The sequence below is a fragment of the Paralichthys olivaceus genome, chromosome 23, assembly GCF_024713975.1.
Source record: "Paralichthys olivaceus isolate ysfri-2021 chromosome 23, ASM2471397v2, whole genome shotgun sequence".
Lineage (NCBI taxonomy): Eukaryota > Metazoa > Chordata > Actinopteri > Pleuronectiformes > Paralichthyidae > Paralichthys > Paralichthys olivaceus.
The window spans coordinates 12,167,176-12,187,888 of NC_091115.1; the positions used below are offsets into that span (position 1 = coordinate 12,167,176).

The 20,713-nt window shown below is 39.7% G+C and overlaps 1 protein-coding gene across 1 annotated transcript; it reads left to right on the forward strand.

Annotated features, from left to right (window-relative positions):
* The first annotated feature begins 503 nt into the window (after window positions 1–503).
* Window positions 504–15,518, forward strand: etnk1 (ethanolamine kinase 1). The gene is made up of 8 exons (XM_020092257.2): window positions 504–1,423; window positions 3,140–3,399; window positions 3,814–3,954; window positions 6,211–6,353; window positions 11,354–11,437; window positions 11,537–11,697; window positions 12,489–12,562; window positions 12,786–15,518. Exons 1-8 carry the CDS (start codon window positions 1,277–1,279, stop codon window positions 12,856–12,858), a joined length of 1,083 nt encoding a protein of 360 aa, XP_019947816.2. The 5' UTR covers window positions 504–1,276; the 3' UTR covers window positions 12,859–15,518.
* Window positions 15,519–20,713: the final 5,195 nt, after the last annotated feature.

Genomic DNA, 20,713 nt, shown 5'->3' on the forward strand with positions numbered 1-20,713 from the left:
TTCAGTCACTTTGTGTTAATTGAGGGACTACGCATTGTGTCTTTCCCTGAGGAGAGGGAGTGTGCCCTCACCTGAATGACTGGAATTCTTTTGTCACAGGTTTGGATATAGGGAGAAACAAATAGGTCATAGTGATGAGCCTTCAAAATAAATGTCTAGCTTTACTTTATGGTGAGTACAGGCTTTTTCTATGTTTCTGTGGCCTCTAAAAAAAATCAAGACAAGGGACTGCTGACAGAAATGGAGTAAGGGATAAAAGAGAGGGCAGATCTTAACCATTAATAGAGAAGGCTAAATCAGTAACCTTCTTGGTTTCTGTTTATAACTAACTTATTACCTCTGTGTGTGTCTGAGAGCAGAGAACTGGATTAACTATAGAGACAGAGTGGATTTACTCTCTGACATTTACGTCTCAGTCGTGACACAAAGCTCATTTCATTCAAGAAAGGTTGCGGACGTGACGTCAGCAGCATAGTGGGCTGCGGCAAGTGTGTGCTTGTTTGTAGTCACCAGGGCACCCCGACGTTTAAATGACGTCCACTACCTGGAATTTAAGTGTTTGTAGTTAGTGTTGTGGATTTGATTAATGTTATTTTATGCGTAGAGCTATTCTTTTCTGTTATTTAATTGTATAATATTTATTTTATTTTATTCAATCTTACTTAACTTTGCAGGACAAGAACAGTGAATACAGGACAGTTAACAGAATGGAATGACAAAACCGTGTGTGTGTGTGTGTGTGTGTGTGTTGTTTTCAGCATAAAAATAATACAAATGGATGGATGGATACTTTATTGTTTCTGAGGGAAATGTATGCATCCAGTAACTGGATGGAGGCTGTGCAAATAGTCAAATCATGTCATTTAGTATGTTAAACACTAAAGCTTAAACGAGGAAAAACTTTAACTAAAACCAAACATATTATGCACAGGGAATCATAATAGTAATAATCATAATAATCATTATTAGTTATTTTCCCCAACAACCATCTCTTGATGAAAACGAACATAAAGCCATTTTAAATGGAACTGCCGGCGGCGTGCGACGATGGAATAAACACGTGCTCTCAGTTTGCATCGACGACCAGCATGCATCGGGGCTGCCCTGGTGTTCCAGGTGGGTGTGGCTTGTAGAGAGGCGTTGTCGCACACGAGCAGCAGTAGCGAACACTCACGCACTCCGAACACTGCGCACATCTCGTCCGCTGCGTGCACCGAGACCACCGCAAACACCGCCCGACTTTCACTCCGCTCCCGAGCACTCCAGAGAAACCGCCATGGCCAACTACATTCACGTACCGGACGAGGCTCCAGCGGTGCCAAAAATAGACGTGACAGTCGACGAGGGCGACTACAGACCCGGAGCACTGACACTCCTCAAGGAGCTGAGACCCAGCTGGAAGCCGTCGGAGGTTAAAATGAAGGTGCAGTTAATGTCTCTATTTATTTCATTGAACGTGTTTTGCTGCCAGTTTGCCCGGTGCGACACGCCTCCATGTTGCCTCTAGCTTGAACAATCACCCCTGCGTAGCTACAAGTTAAGCTAGCTGGTGCTACCATATTAAAGTTAGCTTATTCTTATGGAAATTAACTCCAGGGGCTAATGTCGCGGAAAGCTAGCAGCCGTATCGAATGCGCAGATGCTATCTCCAAACAGGTGTTAGCTAACTATGTCCCATAAGGTACAACGGTGTTTTTTTTTTTTTCTCTCTTCGTGAATTGCATCTGCGTCAGCTCAGGATCAGGGGTGGGAGTCTGTCTACGCTTCTGGCGCAGCTTCCTCTGCGTGACCGCTATACTTAACCTAAACCTTATGTAATGTCGGTGTTCGAGGGGTAATGACTGATCCTTGCTGCGACTTATGTGGAGGTGGTTACACAGATATATAAAGACAGAGGAGCGGGGGGGAGGGGGGGGTCCGTCAGTTAATATGATCATAATGCTGCACCCCCCCTAAGTCTTAACGAGTTGGATGAAAACTTGTGGACCCTCCCACACTTGCTAACAAACAAACTCTATATGTCAACATATTTGTATCGTAAAACATGCCTGCAACTATTTACTTTTGGGAAGAAAAGTCAAACATGACAGTGAAGTAAACTGAGAAGGGAACAAAGGGAACAGTATTTCCAATCCCTGTGTCATGTAATGTCACATGAGTTAAAACACACCTCTTCAGAACGGCTTTTAACGTGTGTCTGTCATTTGAATGTCTGATCATGGTGTGGATTTTACATTTCGATAGGAATGTGTGAATTCTAGAGATTTCTGATGATTTTATATTTTTGTATGTGTGTTTATGACAGATCTTTTGTATTGTTAGTTATTAGTTTATGTTTGCTTCCTCTGGTATTTACCCATGTAAATTGTTTTTGTTTGAAGCGCAGTAATATTTAACGTATTGCATTAAATCACTCCAAATTTGACACTGCACTAACTTAATAATAGACATGTGTGAAGCCAATAAGATGAGAGGTTCTCTAGATATGTGTTCTAAAGACAGACAGAGATTCCTTGGATTTGTAGATTGTCATTATTATTACTACCCAGAAAAGTAAAGTAAGTCACGCTCTCTGACATCTTGGTCAGATCCCCTGAAACTTCAGTACTCTCAGATCCCAAAACAGACTGGGGTGTGTGGCTCTGCTTGGTAAACATACTGAGGACGATCACATGCTCCACGATCCTTGCCTATGCTCATCAATGAGAGCAGAGTGGGAACTCAGCAAAATGCCAGTCATTGCTTCATCACGCAAAAAAATAAAATTCCTCACGATCCTGTCATTCTCAGCCAATCCCTCATAGGGTGAACAATAAGAGCTGGTATGTTGGGTCCTCACTCAATACAAAAATGTCCCATGGCTTCACAACAGAGACAGACACGCCAAAGTTTTTACGGCAACACAAAGTCCTTCTCTTTTTCCTGTTGTTTGCCAGACCCTGACTCCTCTTGGAGCTTATGTAATACTCAAAAGAATGTGGGTTTTCAGACACATGTAGCATAATGCATATGATGGTCCCATTATCGTCAAACCATAGGCCTTAAGCGACATTGTTGAAACACAAGACAAATTATGTTTTATTTTGTTGCACCCCCAAAATTAACCTGTTTCCACTCTTTCTTCTATTTGTATACACAGTTTTTTACAGATGGAATAACCAATAAGCTGCTGGGCTGCTATGTGGGTACGGTCATGCTGGATGTGGTGCTCGTCCGTATTTATGGCAACAAAACAGAACTGCTGGTGGACCGGGAGAATGAGATTAAAAGCTTCAGAGTACTCCACGCAAATCGCTGTGCCCCGCGCCTCTACTGTACCTTCAACAATGGCTTGTGTTATGAATTTCTCCAAGGAACTGCCCTGGAGCCTGAACACATTCGCAGCCAATCTGTTTTCAGGTAAAACACCTTGTTATGAAGCCAAGAGTCTTGAGGGAATTTATCAGGAAGTCATATGACTTGATTGATAGGTTTGTCACCAGTCATTGTTTATCACCTCAAGGCTAGTCATGTATTCAAACACATTTATACTCACGACACTGAGTTTTTACTGCATTTATTTTGCATTCTGCATTCTGCATTCTCCTCCCCCACCATCCTTTCTATTTCTGCTTTACCTTTCTTCCCTTACTCCACAAAAGTGTGACCTAAATAACAGTGTTTGTTTCTGTAACCTGAGTCTTGTTCAGTTTTGACTTCTTGACCAGATTATACCTTTTAGTTTATGAAGACTGAATCCTGGACTCATATTCCACCTTAACACTTCATGCTCTAACTCAAATGTTCCCATTTTATGTCTTGCTCTACTTACAGGCTCATTGCGAGGCAGCTGGCCAAGTACCATGCCATTCATGCCCACAATGGCTGGTTGCCCCAGTCCGACATGTGGCTAAAGATGGGCAAGTACTTTGCTCTCATCCCCAAGTACTTCAAGGACCCCGAGCGGAACGCCAGGTGAGACCCTGTAGTGTCATGGTTATTGAAAACTGCCAGACCAACAAATATGGCCTATTAGAATTATATATAAACTTTAATTGGATAAAAAAAGAATAAAGATATGAGATAAAAGAACAACAACTACTTAAACAAATACAGCAAAGTAGCACATTAATCTCAAAAAGATTGAGATTATAGATTTCAAAGGATGAAGAGTTACCAAGGAATTACAATTAATTAAAATACCATAGTAGTGAATTCTAAGTAGATGGAAAGAAGAAGCCAAAAGCAAATCTACTATATGAAGGCAGCTTTCCTATAAGGGCCTCTTAAATAAACAAATATGTATGCAAATTATGCTTCTCAGAGAGAAAGATGAGTTCCAGTACGTCTTCGAGTCTAATCTAGTTTCTCCCAAAACCAAAGTGTTGTGATTTGAAATATGAATTGGGACAGTATGAAATTAATAAGAATAATATTGTCATTGATATGGATTGCAAACAATAAAATAAGCACTACAATAAATGGATCTGATGGACCTAATAATCATAATAATTTCGTTTTCAACACATTACAATATTTAACTCCTAATTTGGTTAAAAAATTATTTATAATTGTATTGGAACATGTGATTCTGTCTCTTGTTTCTGTTCTCAGTTACCTCCATATAGAACTATGACCCCCAACCTCAGTCTCATAAATTATCTAAACATCGACATTATCAGTGTTCGAAATGCCTCACATGACTGAGGAAGTGCGTGGAATCCCTTTCATTATCTCACCAGGTTTGAAAAACTGTTTACTACTGTAACTATTGCATTCCAAAGAGATAATGTAAGAGTGTATGATGGTTTCTCTTTAAACTGTGAAAACTAAAATAGAAGCTCCATAAAAATGTGAGAGATTGTTACTTCATACTTGCCACTAGGGGAAGGAGTTGTAAATAACATTTCAGTTAGTGAGCACCATAACTCTAGATTTCTTAAACTTGATTATCACTCTTATTTTAGCCTAAATAATAATAACATTATTAAATGTCCATCATTGCTCTCATTTCTCCCTGAAAAAATACATTAATGGGGAAAATACTTTAAAGCTAATAGTAGAAGGAACTGGAATTATTTTAAAAGGTCCAATAGAGACATGAGGAAATGTACACTCTAAAACACAAGCGTAAATGCTTGGCCTGAATCTGCTGTGGCCTGAATCTTAACCAAAACAAAGAAAAGGATCATATTACCCCACTGCTTAAGACACTGCTCTGACTACTTGCACCTTTCAGAAGGGATTTAAAAGGTTTTCTTTGACTTGTCTATTAATTTTAAAATGACCTTGCCATATCAGATATTTTCCTACATGTTCTGTTTCAACCAGATCACCAAGATCCACTGTTATTTCCTTTTCAATGTTCAATACTGCTTTATTTTTCAATATTTGTTATCATTATACTGGCGAGTCATGTCATGAACTGTGGAACAGTTGAATAGTAAGCTCTTTTGGTATTTTCAAAAGTAAATAAAAAACCTGTTTCTTTATGGCTTTTAACTATTAATATTCATGTAATGGTAATTTGTTCTCGTTCACATTTGGTTTAAAGTATTAGTCAGTAGTTTTTATATCATTTTTTATTGCAGTTTTATGTTGTGCATGTTTCATATTATTCATAATTCTTTTGTTTTATTTTATGAAATTCAAATCTTGAAATTTGGATATGTAGGTTACATAATGTCAGATTGTGTCAGTGGTGACATGAAAGAACACAGGTACACAAATAACAAACCTGTTCTGTATGGCAGCCAATGAGAGTAACAATTATCTTATTCACACGCTCTGGGCACTTTGGCACCATTGAGTCTTGATTGACTGACATTTGCATTGCCAATAACAACTACCTTTATGTATTCAGTGCCCAAATGAATCCAAAACAAACATGGACTTTTTCAAGCTGTTTTTATTTCCATGGATGACATTCAAATATTAACATAATGACAGAAATGCTGATAAAGACCTGTGAGACAGTGACACCTGCAGTATATCTCAGGGTTCTTCTATACTGAAGTCAAAAATAAATATGTGAAGAACAAATGAGGACTAAACCTTATAATTACATATGGTGTTTCCTTTTCTTCTTATTTTACTTCTTTACTTCAGTTTCTATCTCTGCCCTCTCTTCTACTTTTAAGTACCCATACTGACTACCTCCATATATCTTACCATTATTACTCCTACTAATTTTCAATCTCCTCACCCTCTGTAACTCTCTGCCCCCTGCAGGTTGCACATGGAGGTGCCCAGCCCCCGGTGCCTCCGAGAAGAGCTGGTGTGGCTCCAGCAGAGCTTGTCGGTGTTGGGCTCCCCCGTAGTTCTCTGCCACAACGACCTGCTCTGCAAAAATATAATCTACAACCAGGACGAAGGTGAGTATCCCGTGTGCCTGTATTGTGTTGTAGTGTGATCTGCATTTGGTCCCTACGCTCAGGTAGGATTGCATTATGTGCACTTCCTCAACCCTAGTGACATGCTTCTCTCATTGTCAGTGTTTGCATCGGGCTGCAGGCATAGAATTAGAACGGTCAGACAGTCCAGTTTTTGGATGTTCTTCTAATGCTCCAGATGGAATCCTTATTTAAAATAAGGCAAACACAACACACATTAACCACCAATAAACTTTGCCACAGTCATATTTGTGAACACAAAGATGTATTAAAACACTGCATCTGTCACAGATTTCAGTTTATTACACATTGTTAGATCCTGGCCATTGTGTTGTTTACAAATGGGTGTCAGTTAAGTCTCTTCTAATTTGGATTTCATTATTTTCAAAGAATGTTTTCTGATCTGTCGTTCTAATTCTGTGCTGAAAACCGAAAGAAGGAAAACCAACAACAGACAATGCCATTGCATCATACCAAGTCTCAGTTTTATTGATAGCACATGTGTTTGGTGCTTTAGCACCATGTCCTCAGCCAAACTTGTTAGCTTACTTTTGCACTGAGTGACTTTAATTGTAGCGGTCATTGAGTGAAAACTATAGCGGAGGAATGGTGGGGTGAAATGGGTGAGAAAGAAAAAGCAAAGGGGTGGAAGTATAGGGTATATTTTATGAATGTGGGAGGTGGGGTGGGGGTGTTTATGGGAGGGTTTAAGAGCTGTCAGCCCCCTCGTCGGTTTGCGGCGAGGGGCGGGGCCCTTCTCACAGCTCCTTGTGTCTAGCCTTTCTCCCCTAGGAATGACAGCTGAGGCTGTGGCTGCCCTGCGCCGCCCTGCCCCTGGGGAGGCAATGGAGGGAGACAAACCTCACGCACAGTCGGCTCTGAGGGCCCTCACGTAGTCTGCCCACTGCTCAGGCTAATCGGGATGAGTTCATGGCATCAGTAGGAGCCAAGTATCTACTTATCACCCTACAATGCTACTCGGCCACCAGTTCCCTCTGACTTCTTGTTGCTAGGATCCTCACAATACTGTTTACAACTGTTTCTTTTTATGATTTCCACTTGCTTTGAGTCACTCTGAGCAGCAGCTAAATGCCTTAAATACAAAGCTACTTTCCGTCACTTCTCCTTACGCCGCAATTTTTCATTTCAAAGCACCAATATTGATCACTGGGCAGACAATATGAGTGAAAGGATATGTCTGATGATATTCTGTAGGATTTTAATTTTCCAGCAATCCAAACCAAATCCAAAACCAACAATGAATTTATTCATCTAACAAATTTTGCTTTATGCAGCTATTTTTCTGTACCAAAGAGCGCTCTGTGAAACTAATAAAATGCACCAGTCAGCCACAATTTCACAGGGTGAGATGTGACTATTACATTACGATGAACACAGTGTAGCTTATTTTGACGTATCCTGCTGCTATGAATACTTATTATTTCACCAACAGTCTCTTTTCACTCCTGTTTGAGTAACCATTACATGAAATATCCCCTTTTTCAATTAAAAGAATACATTGAGGATGTCTTGTGATTAAAAGGCAGAAACACCCAATGACACCAAGGTAATCAGCTGATGATTTGTGCCTCAAATCTGCACATCTTGATCGCTAACATCTGCTATTGATCCCTGGAGATTGGCATATTATCATCAAACTAGTGCAGACGACCCTTAAACATACCAGGGATATTCACCAACCTGTTCTAAATTTTAAAATAAAATAGGATCCTTTAAGAATGAACGGCACAATTTGTGAAAATACAAGACAAACTTACATGTTGGTTTAAGTCATTTAATGGGATTTGTTGACATTAAGATTAATATAGAAGATCATCAGCCTTATTCTTTTCAAAGCTGAAACATGCTTCTGCCAAAATGCAGGGAAGGCTTTTTGCCTAAGCAAACAGACAAGGAGTAGCTTGGGTAATGGGAATAAAGGGAATCTTACTTGAATCTATAGTATAGAAAACATTAATATATATATATGTATATATAGTGTCAGTAAAAGAGGGCCAACATCCACTGTGAGGCTTGCATGAATTCCTTTACAGCATTTTCCAGACGGCTCACGTTACGTAAACGTTGAATTAATGTATAGTGCAGATCCCATGTACGGGCATGTAAATCTGTGCAGGACTTTCACATGTTTGCAGACTTGCAGAATCATGTTTCATGCTTCAATAAACAAGACAGTGGTTATCAGTACATCTGTTGTATTATTAAGAGCAAGGATAGAAAGGGACTTTCCAATAGTCCAGTGCATCAACTGTAATCACACACACTCTGTTCTAACACAATGCTTTCAACTGACAACCACAGTGGAAGGGACACCACAGAAGACTCTGGGCACTTCAGCTTTAAGTCGTAATTGCTACATTTCTGACTGTGCCCACTCAAGCTGTCTCAACCATCGTCATAGTTATCCTTGTAGTACCCAGCACTTACAATCTTTTGTTGAAAACAGAGCAGGCAGGAAAAGAAAGTAAAAATCTATAACGCTGCTTCCTGTTACTTTGGCTCAGCTTTGGCTGCTGAGTTGAAACCGCTACCCTGCCAAGAGAAACCACTACTTCCTGTATTGATAAAACTGTCAACAGAGATGGTTAAAGCTCAGTTATTATTGTAGCTGTTTTCTTATTTTCTTACCCAAAAAACTCACTGCCACAAAGTGCTGCATTGCTTTTCTACTGTCTAAACTTGCAGCCGCTATCACAGACTAAGTTTGCCCTTCCCCTCTCACGTTACTCAGCTGTTTGCAAAGAAAAGGAAAAAAAATCTGTACTCATTTTACTTGGTCCCAAGAGCAACAAAATCTGCAGGTCAGCAGCCAGGAAGCCCCTCAAAATTTCTTTCATTTGCAGAAGTAGCGGAGTTGTCACGCTATTGGGTTCACAGCAGACCAATGGGAAGGGAGCATTGGAGGGGAGTGTTGCGCGAAGGGGATGTGGGGGGTGGGGGGAGGCATTGGAGATTGGCTGCAGGGCCTGATGTTTCGACATTGTGTGTGGGAGCAAGAATGGATAAAAGACAAATGTGTCAGTGAGAGAGTAAGCATGTGTGAAAGATGTGTTTGCCCCAACCTTTTCATCTGCTGCACAGGGGGGCTATAGCCACTGCCCGGAGGTGTTCAGTTGTGTCCCGCTAGGACCTACACGCCGGCTGGTAACCCACCTCAAAGTGTCTTTCTTGTAGTCCAGCAACACCTCAAAAAATAATGTTTCATATGTTAGGGAAAAGGAATTAGCTAAGGCCAAAATAAAAACATAATTTAATTTATTGTTCTTCAAAATCCCTTGTTTGTATTAATGCCACTGTAAGAATCCGGCTTGTAAAAGTAAGGGTTTGTATTTTGAGGTCAACCTCTTCAACCACTTTTTTCTGTGCTTCCCACAGGTACCTCTCGTTTTTATTTACCCCATTTACACCTGGCATTAAAATGCATTTTTGGTATTAACATTGCTAGTGCAGGTTTAAATGTAAATACCCAAGATGCACTGAGAACGAATTGTAATCCAGTTTATCAAACCAGCAAGCAAACAAAAACACATGCATAATCCATGGTTATATTATAAGACAACGTTGAGCATCATAAATGGCTACCATCTTTTACTCTTCCTCTTTCTTTAGTTGTTTTTTGGACCTGTGCAAATGAGAGGAGGGTGTGATGTAAGCTGGACTGATCTTAACAGGATCAGGACACTGCAGCTGCTAATGAATACATATTAATATGTATAATTACAATTATTAATATGTATAATGTATATTACTCCTCTAGATACAATCTGGATAAGCCCTATATGAGACAAATTGTGATTTGTGAATATGGGCTATACAAATAAAATTTGATTGGTTGATTGATATCAAACACATTTCAATGCCCGGTGTAAATTAAGTCATAGACCTACAAATGGAGTCAGACAGCAACACATTCTTCGATCTTTCTTCGCTGTACTGTAACATCGGATTTAAAGTTCCAAGTAGATGAGCAGCTTTAATCTTCACTCATATTTCGGGGGCACTTAGAGACTCCGATGGTTGCTTAGAATGTATTTTACCAACTGTAGCCAAGAGCTCAATCTCCAGTTGGCTGTCACTTACTCTGATAGCATCAGGCACATTGTTAGGTGTAAGCCAATAAAGAGTGTGTTGCTGTACACCTGTTTTGACAGTTTACTTTACTAAAATCCACATTGTATTTCACTATCTTTTGTCCTTTGTCCCTCCTGCTTTTTTTCTCATTTTACCTTTTCCCCCCCATACCTCTCTAAAACCAAACTTTAACTGAACATTTTTTCCATTTATTCTTTGCATGTATCCAAAACATTCTTTGAAAAAACATCTGCACTCCTTTTTACCCATCGACGTTTGTATGTGCTCCATGTCTTACATCAGGCTTTGCACATTTTCATCTTTGCTAATATATCCCAGCTGCCTATTTTGTGGTTGCTTGGAAAAAAGGCTGATAACTCAGTTACTCATAAATCCACTCTGATAAGATACCATTGGAGGCTGACTGCTCAAACCCCATGAAGATGTGCAATCTGGATTGCTTTTCTTGTAGTCCTTAAATATATCTAATTTAAAAAAGACAACATAAAAGGCATAGTATTTCTCATTTAATTAACAGCTTTCATTCTAAACATATGTTAAATCTGTCTTCTCAACAGCATGCTTATTATAGAAGGCTTGCCAGCAGTTTTCAGAAGCATACCTCTCTATTCTAAATCTGTTTCTCTGTAATTCCCCATATTTCATTTTTTTCTGTGCTAAAGTCTGTCTCTATAGTCTACTTCCCTCAAAATGCAAACTCTTACTCCTCGCCCCGAAATCGGCTGCCTCGCGAGCCAGTCCAGTCAGACAGGAAGAAAGTTAGAAATGAAAAGCCTTGATATTCTCAGTTATCAAAAAGGGAAAACACAACATAATCATTTTGTCTGCTGCCCCTGTCTCTGTCTAAACAACGGCGCTTCTCTTTCCAGGCAATGTAAAGTTCATTGACTACGAATATGCTGGGTACAATTACCAAGCCTACGACATTGGGAACCATTTCAATGAGTTTGCTGGTAAGTCTACTTCCTGGTACACATAAATTAAAAAAGATGTGTGCAATGTCCACAGAAATATGAGTCTTTTAACTTGCCTGTGTGTTTTATTGGTTCCAGGTCTGAATGAGGTGGATTATAGTCACTACCCAGAGCGGGCCTTTCAGCTGCGGTGGCTCCGCGCCTACTTGGAGGCCTATAAGGACCACAAAGGCCAGGGTATCGACGTAACTGACAGAGAGGTGGAGATCCTTTACGTCCAAGTCAACCGATTTGCCCTGGTGAGCATTAGGACATGTGTATTTTTAAACCACAGTTGATTAGGTATATCTATGCGAGGATCATTTTTTAATTTTCAGACTTATGGGTTGCATGATAATGTTTGTGGAGATTCTTAGTCATGTTATATCCAAGTGCTAAAAACAGGCATGATTACAACCAAAGATATTGTCAAGGTTACTTCTTTTAAACGTTCTATTTCCCTACGTGATGTGCTTTGACTATAGTGAAGGCTGATAAATAGTAAATAATCAGTTAAAGTTAGTTAACAATTAATATATGTCGACATATACAGCGAGATCAAGTATTGCGCTAAGCTGTCCATTCTGTTCCATTCTATAACTGCTGCACCGTGAAAATCGAACACTCACAAGTGTACGAGCCCCTGGGCTTGTTATGAGTAGATTTTTCCATCCCTGCTGCCACAGGTGTTGGGCCAGCAAATACCAATTACAATGTGATGTGGGTAAACAGAGCACAGAGTGACTTTTGCCATAACCTGCACTACCTGCTCTGAAATGGATATTTGTGATGCGCTCGCTGAAGCCCCCTGTAAAAGGGAGTCGCTCTTTATGACAACATTGAAGGCAGGGCACTCTCCCCTGGGCGGCATTCTGCCTTGTTTACTGTCAAGAAGAAAAGAGGGCGGTGTGCTATTTGTTCTTGTTGCTGTTGGGCTGCTGGCAGCTTAGTACATGCTTGAGCGAGCTGTGTTAGACAATTAGAAATGACATTTACATTTAGTTGGTGAGTACCTGCTAATCCTCCCTGTTGCTTTCTCTCATGTATCAAGGCATCTCATTTCATCTGGGGTCTATGGGCTCTGATTCAGGCCAAGTTCTCAACCATCGACTTCGACTTCTTGGGGTATGTAGCCAACAAGCACACTTTATCATGAGCTATTTTAGTCTGCTCTGCAGCCTTTAGCAGTTTAATCATATGTTTAAGAACAAAATGTTAAGCATGCAGATTAATATGTGTCAACAGTACACAGTGTGCCTGAGCAGTCTTAATACTTTTTTAGCATCTTGCAAACTTGTCACATGCATTTGTATCTTATCTTTGCTTTTATCTGTGTCTCTACTCTCAGATATGCCGTCCTGCGATTCAACCAGTACTTCAAGATGAAACCAGAGGCTCTTGGGTTGACCTTACCTGAATAAAAGCCCCAACCCCCTCATGTTCCCATCTTCCCCGCCCTTCCTCCCTTCCAAACTGCTCTGCGCCTCACATACGACAGCTGAGCGCCCTCTAGGGGTCTGTTTGGGGAAGAGCCAGACTGACAGTCTGTCCCGTTCAGTGCCTGTAGGTGCCCTCCTGGGCCCTTAACCCCTAGAGATTGAAAGAATCGCAGTCATCATATGCAGTCACACCATTGTTTAACAAATGAATATGATGGGTGCCTTGACACCTGCTGCCATGTGAAGTTCACTTTATTGTGGTCATTTCAGTTCTAATATCATTATGATATTAACATGATATCAGCATATGTGTTAACAGCTTTTTTCACAACTCAAATCACTATAAACAGTAAGACAGTAATGCCTCATTTATAAACCATTACATAGCAACAACCCAACATGATCGCCGGGAGAGACCCCTTTCTCATATGCACATTCATGGGGAAACCCCTCGATAGCCTGCCCTGCAAATGATCAAATTATTATGACATCAACACAAAGCCTGCTTTGTTTGCCAAGAAAACAGGATGAAAAAAAAGAAAGAAATGTCAAGATGGAAAAGGCCAGTGCTTTCCTTTAAATCCCATGTGATACGAGCCACGCCACAAGAAAAAAAAAAAAGTTGTGGCCTGCCTTGTGACTCTTGTTTTCACCCTTATTTTCCCCCAGCAAACTGTGCATGGGTGGTGCACCAGAATAGCCATGTCATTGTTGTTGCTGTACAGTGTGCTAAGGGTTTGTGTTTTAGCTTTCTAGGCTGAAGGTAGAAACATCAAGTTGTAGGAGAGCATCTTGTGTTTACATCCTAACCTCTCCCTCCAGCTTAAATGGCTGAATCACTGAGCAGCCGTTTTACTTGAGAGAGACTTTCACTGTAATTTAAGTTTCAGGTTTGTTTTGACACTCGTTTAGTCTTGTCTTAACTGGAGACAAGAAGGCAACTCACTGTAATTTGAACATTCCATGTTCATAACGCTAGACGAGGAATGTGGTTGTAGGTCATATGATAAGTTAGCAGTGTCACTGTGACCTCGACTGTAAACCATGCTGGACTAGAAAGAGACCAAACCATTATATTGTCCGCTCCATGTCAGGGAAAGTCGGGGAATCACCTTAAATATTACACTGCTGTTCATTGAACTTGGGCCTGACCATTTTATATATCTCTAGACCTGTTTTCATTCACAAGTGAATGTTATTATGGCCCTGCTTTTATGCCGGCACTCACCATTCAGTACCATCCAATGTCAAAATGAAAGTCTGTAGGCATTTGGAAATGGGCTAAAAAGGACTTTGAAGTTGTCGTATATAGGTTAAAATGATGTGTGTTGCATTACAATATATTGAATGGAAGTCAGCTGTTAGTGGGACCCGAGGAGCAATAGCGACATCTGTTGGAGTGTAAAAAAAAAAAGCTGCTGTCAGTCATTCTTGATATTAATATTAGGTTTATAAAAAAGCTTTAGGAGTCCCTCACAAGCCTACACCAAAGTGCTGACATGTTTTTTTTGCTTTGTACATAATGCACACTGTATCGTTTTCCATATAGCACAAAGAGGATTAGAGAGACGATTATATAGACTTGTTATAAATGACTGTTTTTATACTTATTTAAATGGAAATGCTAGGGTTGACGTCTTTGAGAGTGTGTGGATGTTTGCTGGTGCAGTTACACGTGGCATCTGGGCAAATACAGTGTTTTTAGTGAAGAGTTTAAAAATGTTGAGTGTCAAAAGGGCAACATTATGTAAGAGTTTAAAAATGTTGAATGTCAAAAGGGCAACATTATGTAAAATGTGAAAAACTAATTTGCTCAGGTGCCCGCTGCTGTAACAAGTTTGCAAAGCTCTGTGACGAGACTGACTGACAAGGCCTGGTTGTTCAATTATATATACACTTGCGGACAGTACTAGATAAGGAGACGTTGTCCCGTTAGTCTGCCTGTGCGCCTGTGAACACTCTCTACTTTGTACATTTTACAGTTTTGAAGTTTGAAGGCTAGTCCTGTCCTTTTCTGTCTTTTAATTTAGTGTGGTGTGTCTTTAAAACTAGTGAATCAAGATGGGCCTAATATGAATATGAAATGTGTGAATGTTGGCTTTTAATGTGAAAACCTTGGATAAAAGCGCACTTGATGGTAAGGGATTTTGATAACTGAAGTTTTGGTGGAGGAACGTGGGATGGTTCGGTGAAAGAGTGTTTTCCATTTGGTGTCGGTTCAGGACACTGTCACGCCACGTTTACACATAACCCACACTTATAGATGCAGTTTCAACTGCCACATAATCTGAATATTCAAAATGATACTGCTGAAATATGTTCCCATCCATCTGAAACAAATGCATTTTCACTGTATATCAAAGGTCATCTCAGCACTACATACACATTTGTGTTTGTATTTAACATTGTAAAAAAAACTGTGGCCACTGTAGCATATGTTTATATGTACAGTAAACAAATGTAATAATATCTTTGCTTGTTCTCAAATGAGAATTAATGTACATAGGAGTTCTTTTATTTTATTTTTTTCTAAAAGTTACATTAAAGTGAATAGTTGCCTGGGGTAAGAGGTGAATTAAAAAAAATGAAATTTCCAATACTGTTAACATGCTTTCAAAAAAATAAAGTCTATTTACCCTTTATTTGTTCCCTGTTTCATCGTGTGATTTAACAGGAATATTAGGAAAGGACACATTTCTTTTACACTAAACATTACCCACAAATCAAATGTATGATTACTTACCAAAGTATTACTTGGATTTTAAATTTACACAATGTCACATAATAAACTGAATACACCTGGTGCTCAGTTTTAAATTTACCTGAGGTAAACTGCGCCCCCTGCTGGACTGATGGCCCAGAAACCAGCTGGTTGTGGGGTGTCCTCTAATTGCAGAGTTCGAACCAGAGACTGACAGGTGGCGCCTCAAGACACTTAATGAGCTCACAGCTAACTGTGACGCCATGCTCAGTTTAATGAAACAACCTGATGCTTTAACACGTTTTCATCAGCTAAGCTAGCATGTTAGCTTAGAAATGGAGGGGAGGACGAGTTCTGTCGTCAAACAAAGAAGCCACCACAGAAGGGAAACTTGCGTTGGGACATTAGAAGAAAAGAAAAACGTCAGGAGAAGGTGAGTCACATCCCCGTGCTCGACTGTCTCTTTGCTAGCTGCTGTTGAACTGTTCCTCCATGTTGTTTTTACATATTTGATGACGCAGGGCTGTGAATGAACCTTTCCCCCCACTTGTTGTGCCTGTCTGCTATTTATTCATGAGAGGAGCCTTATCATTCCTTTTTGTTTATAAGTATTTATACTTATATCTTGTATATAATCCCAGACAAACAGAAAACTAACATTTAAAGCTACTTCTGCATGCTAATGTATACTGTAGCTAATTCTGCTAAATAATACTTAAAAACACATGAAATGTGTTTATAGGATATGAACGTGGTATTTTTGTCAACATGTCTGTTGACTTGAAGGGATTTGACCACCTGAATTTGTTTTATGACACCACAATAGGGCAGTCAAATGAAAGAACTATCCTTCTTCGCTGCTAAAATAAACTGTGGTTGAAAGTGGCTGAAAGTAGCAATGCACGAAAGTGTTTGAGACAGGGTTAGGACGGCTGTTGTGCCAGAACAGCCTCTTAAGGTTGTATTGCCCAGTTTATATATTCATTTACAGTTGCTTTTATCTGGATCAAATAGTCATAACAATTAACTTCATGTCCCTAATAATGGTAAATGTATGTTTTAACATAACTTGTTAAAAATGTATATGTGTTTGGAAGCCTGGGTCTAATTGCATATTTTGCATTTGGAACTAATGATTTATGAATGGGCTATATAGAAAAATAACACAATTGTACATTTGCAATCATCCCTGTTATTTTACCTCCTATCTGAAATTCCAACTAACTCAGTTCTTTTTAGTTAAAATATATTTATACTTATATTTATACCACTGAATAACAATCACTGTCTGCTGGCTGATCGCTTTTTTGCATAACACTTGCAACAGAACAACAAGTTCAAATATTTAATTGCACCAATATGTTGCTATGAAGGTTTGTTAACACTAGATAATTAACATATCCTGACATCTGTAGCCTTTTCATTAGAAGCAGCTGGTCTGTGACAGTTTTAAGTTTTCAAGCTATAACATCTTTACTTCACTTTGCTGAGAGTTGTTAGCGGACGTGCCCACTAGATGGCAGCACAACATACAGAAAGTAATTAGTATGTGTGCAGCAACCCCCAAACCTGGCAGGAGGCTCACCGCAGGGTACAAAAATAATCCTATTCCACATTTATTGTTTGCGATATTAATGCTTATTAACATAGATTTCTATATTTAAACTAAAGGCAGCTCATTAATATGCCTCGTATTGAACCCCTCCATTCAAACCAAATAAAACAAATTCCTGAAGAAAATATTGCATTCAAATTAAGGCTGTGCAACATTTTGCTCTGGGACAGTTTTTCTTTGTGGAGGACCACATTTGGTTGTAGATTCTGCATGCAAATGTAATAACTACTACAAAATGGGATTGTGTGATGTGTTAGTTTGCCTCTGTGCTGCAAAAGCGTTGTTAGTAGAGAAGGGCTGCAAAGACAAGCTTTAGTAGTGCACATGTTTACAGTTCGCCATCCCAAGGGTTAAATTAGAAACCCATTCATGCCCCACAACCCAAAACCAAACAAGTAATATCTTACCATTCTCTTGAAGCAAATCAGGCCTGTCTTTCATCTCCCTAATGTGAGCGCTGTCTTATACAGTCCAACAATTACAACAGTGCATTATCCAACTCACTGACTGTAATTCAATTAACTTTCTCCCCCTGGCTTCATCCACCCGGATAATACAAACATTAATTAACAACAGGATCCAATATCGGCTCTTCTGCGCTTCCACTAATTTTCAATTCCAACAAAAAGGTCATAGTAGCCACTTTCAACCCATGACAGTTGGTAGAAGTCTGTAGTAATGGATTACGCCTGTATACCACCAGGGCTCAGTGTGCGTGTGTGTGATGGAGACTGGTAGTGAAGTTAGCCTGTTGGTAGTCAGACGCTGAGGGCAAGAGAAGAGCTGGCCCAGCTGGGATGTGCATCCCTCAGAGGTGTCATTTCACTCATAAGATGAAATCCCTGTGGACGACAAACATTACAGGAGCGCGAAACAGTCTCATTTCTCTGCGGGCAGAGCAGACTCTTTGGTTGAGTAAAAGCTCAGTGAGTTAGGGTCTGAGTTCCTGCAAATTGTCTTTCAGTTTAAACAGCTGACACTGGAGCACAGGCAACAGTTACAAGGCATTAAGTGAGGTGGAGGCCAGTTTGAGGCTGACTGTGCTCTTGGAAGGTCCACTTCACTTCAGTTTATTATTATGATTCACAATTTCTTTCATTGTTATACCTTGTTGTTCTGTATTGGTTAATCTGCATTCGGACGCGGGGACTTGCATATGACAATAAATGCTTTGACGTTGACTTAAATCACTGTAACCAAATCCTGACTGCATCTTGCAAAGTTGTGGCTCTATCATCGAAACATAGTTTCTCCAAAGACAAAAACTCATGGGAAACTCAAAACCACCTCTGTGGAAGTTCCCGCTGCAGACAAACACACATGGACTGCAGGAGGTTTAACGATAACAGCCCTGTTGTCAAGGCTGGTAACAAACCTGACATGACAGAAAGACAAGTAAAAGAGACAGGAACACACATACAAACACTCACACACATTTTACTACAATCAAGAGCAGTGCACAAAACAGAACTGTGTGTGTGTGTGTGTGTGTGTGTGTGTGTGTGTTGTGGGGGGGGTCGTGGCATTCTCGTTCAGACCCATTCAACGTGCCAACCTAATTACCAGAGGAGAGGGAGTCAGTAATTAGCAGCGAGTCTCACCTCGTTAATCACAAAGGGCTCCTTCGCTCTATTTATATCTGATTAATGGCTTGCTTAAGCACAGCGAGATATTTATGCTTCTGTTAATTGTCTGCAGCTTGTATCCGCTCTGCTCGCTGCGCCTCACCCGCACCCCCAACGACACACACACACCCCCTCACTACACTTACCTCATCACATTACACACTACTTCTCACTGTTTTGGTCAAACAGTGGAGGCTGTTGAAAGAGGTGTAATACCTGATTGGTTTCTCAGTCACAATTAGCCTGGATCTCTTTCTGTCATTTCACTGCTTCAGGGGGAGAAAACCTTTTTTTCTTCTTCTCACCTTCGCTTTCTAGCTTTGGGATAGTTGGATGACATTGCCTGTTCAATCAGAATATGTCAAGAGAGCCTTAAAATCTCATCAAGGCTTGCCTTAAAATCATTGTCTTTTAATATTTTTTAATTTTAGTTTGTCCTTGTCCCAGTTTAAAACTGTTAAAACACATCTTTAAACACACAATATGAAGTTCAATAAATGGGAAACCATCAACAAAGCAGTGCATTGGTGTTTTGGATGAGTCTGACCACTGATCACTCACTGCTGTTCAACATCATTGTGAGGAATTATTACTGTTGTGATGCCTCTTCAGATAAGTGATGATATGTCTGCAAAGACTTAAAGACCAAACTCTCTGGAGGTATCTATGACATGAACTAACTATGACCAATTTTTAAGTAGGCTATAGTTTTTCTTTTTTGCAATTCAACTTCAACTGATTCAATCACTCATAATGTCTTTAATTCTTTTTGTATTGAGGCTATAGCATACTGTTTACATGAAATAGTTTTAAAACAATATGAGACCTACAGTATATTAAAGGAGATATCAAAGTTCCAGAGTCCCCCAGAAAAAAGTTCACACTTCTTTATCTCATATCGGATACACATACCTACCAAATTTCCCCAGTGCACATAAATAAACATGATTTAAAAAATCTAGTTTTGGTGATGCTTTCGAACAACAAGAAAGTATAAGATGTGTCACACCTGGTTTCCAACTGGAAGAATGAAGTCACTTTGGGAAACTGGATACGATCTCTTGTGCTAGAGTGATGGTGTCAAATCTGGCAGGAGAGATGAGTCTTTGGATGCTGGACCAACTCAAAACACTGATAAGTTGCGAGAAATCTCCTGCCAGCTTTTCACATTTTGGCTGAAATTAATTTCTTGAGCAAAACAGTGTTTTCTATGTTTGAATTAAAAAAACTGGCATTCATGACTGAAACCTCCCAAGAGATTTTATTCCCAAACACCGGAACTAAACCCAGGAACTAAAAGTTTCCACAGCCTGACTGAAGGCCTGGGAAGATTAACCCAAAAATGCCATTCTTAGTATTTCAGTTGATTGGTAAGTTATGAACTTTACTGTCTATGTTCTGGAAACCCTAGCATTGAAAAGATCTCAGGACAATGATGAAAATAAACACAAAGACAAACAAATTATAAGATTTAGAACAAATAAAGTAAAAATAAAAATATAACAAAGACAAAGGGCTAGATCTCTGTAAATTTCAAACAAGGTTATGCATTTAGTATTCTAATTGTATTTGACGACAATGATTTTCTGTACACATTTTTTGGTTCAAGCCCTCGCTATCTTTGGCATCGCCTTGAGTGTAAAAGCTTAAATAGAACACGCACTGTATAATCTAGGAGGTTTTGATCATTGCATGAGCTACAAAGCTGTGGACAACACCAGAGCACTTGACCATTCAAGTTTAGCCCCTGAGTAGGGCCTTTTATGGTGCTAAGAGGGCCTTTTATTGGCCAAGAATATAAGATAAGTCCCCTGGGAAAGTTCCTGAGTTGACATGACCTGTAAAAATTTGGGATTCAGTGATGTCATTATCAGTAAATCTTTAAGATGTGGTAGA

Bases quoted from the DNA above. Each gene is read 5' to 3' on its own strand.
- etnk1 (XM_020092257.2), top strand. From the start codon at position 1,277: ATGGCCAACTACATTCACGTACCGGACGAGGCTCCAGCGGTGCCAAAA. The intron at 3,400-3,813 runs GTAAAACACCTT...CTCTACTTACAG, and splicing joins CGCAGCCAATCTGTTTTCAG to GCTCATTGCGAGGCAGCTGG. The intron at 3,955-6,210 runs GTGAGACCCTGT...TGCCCCCTGCAG, and splicing joins GACCCCGAGCGGAACGCCAG to GTTGCACATGGAGGTGCCCA.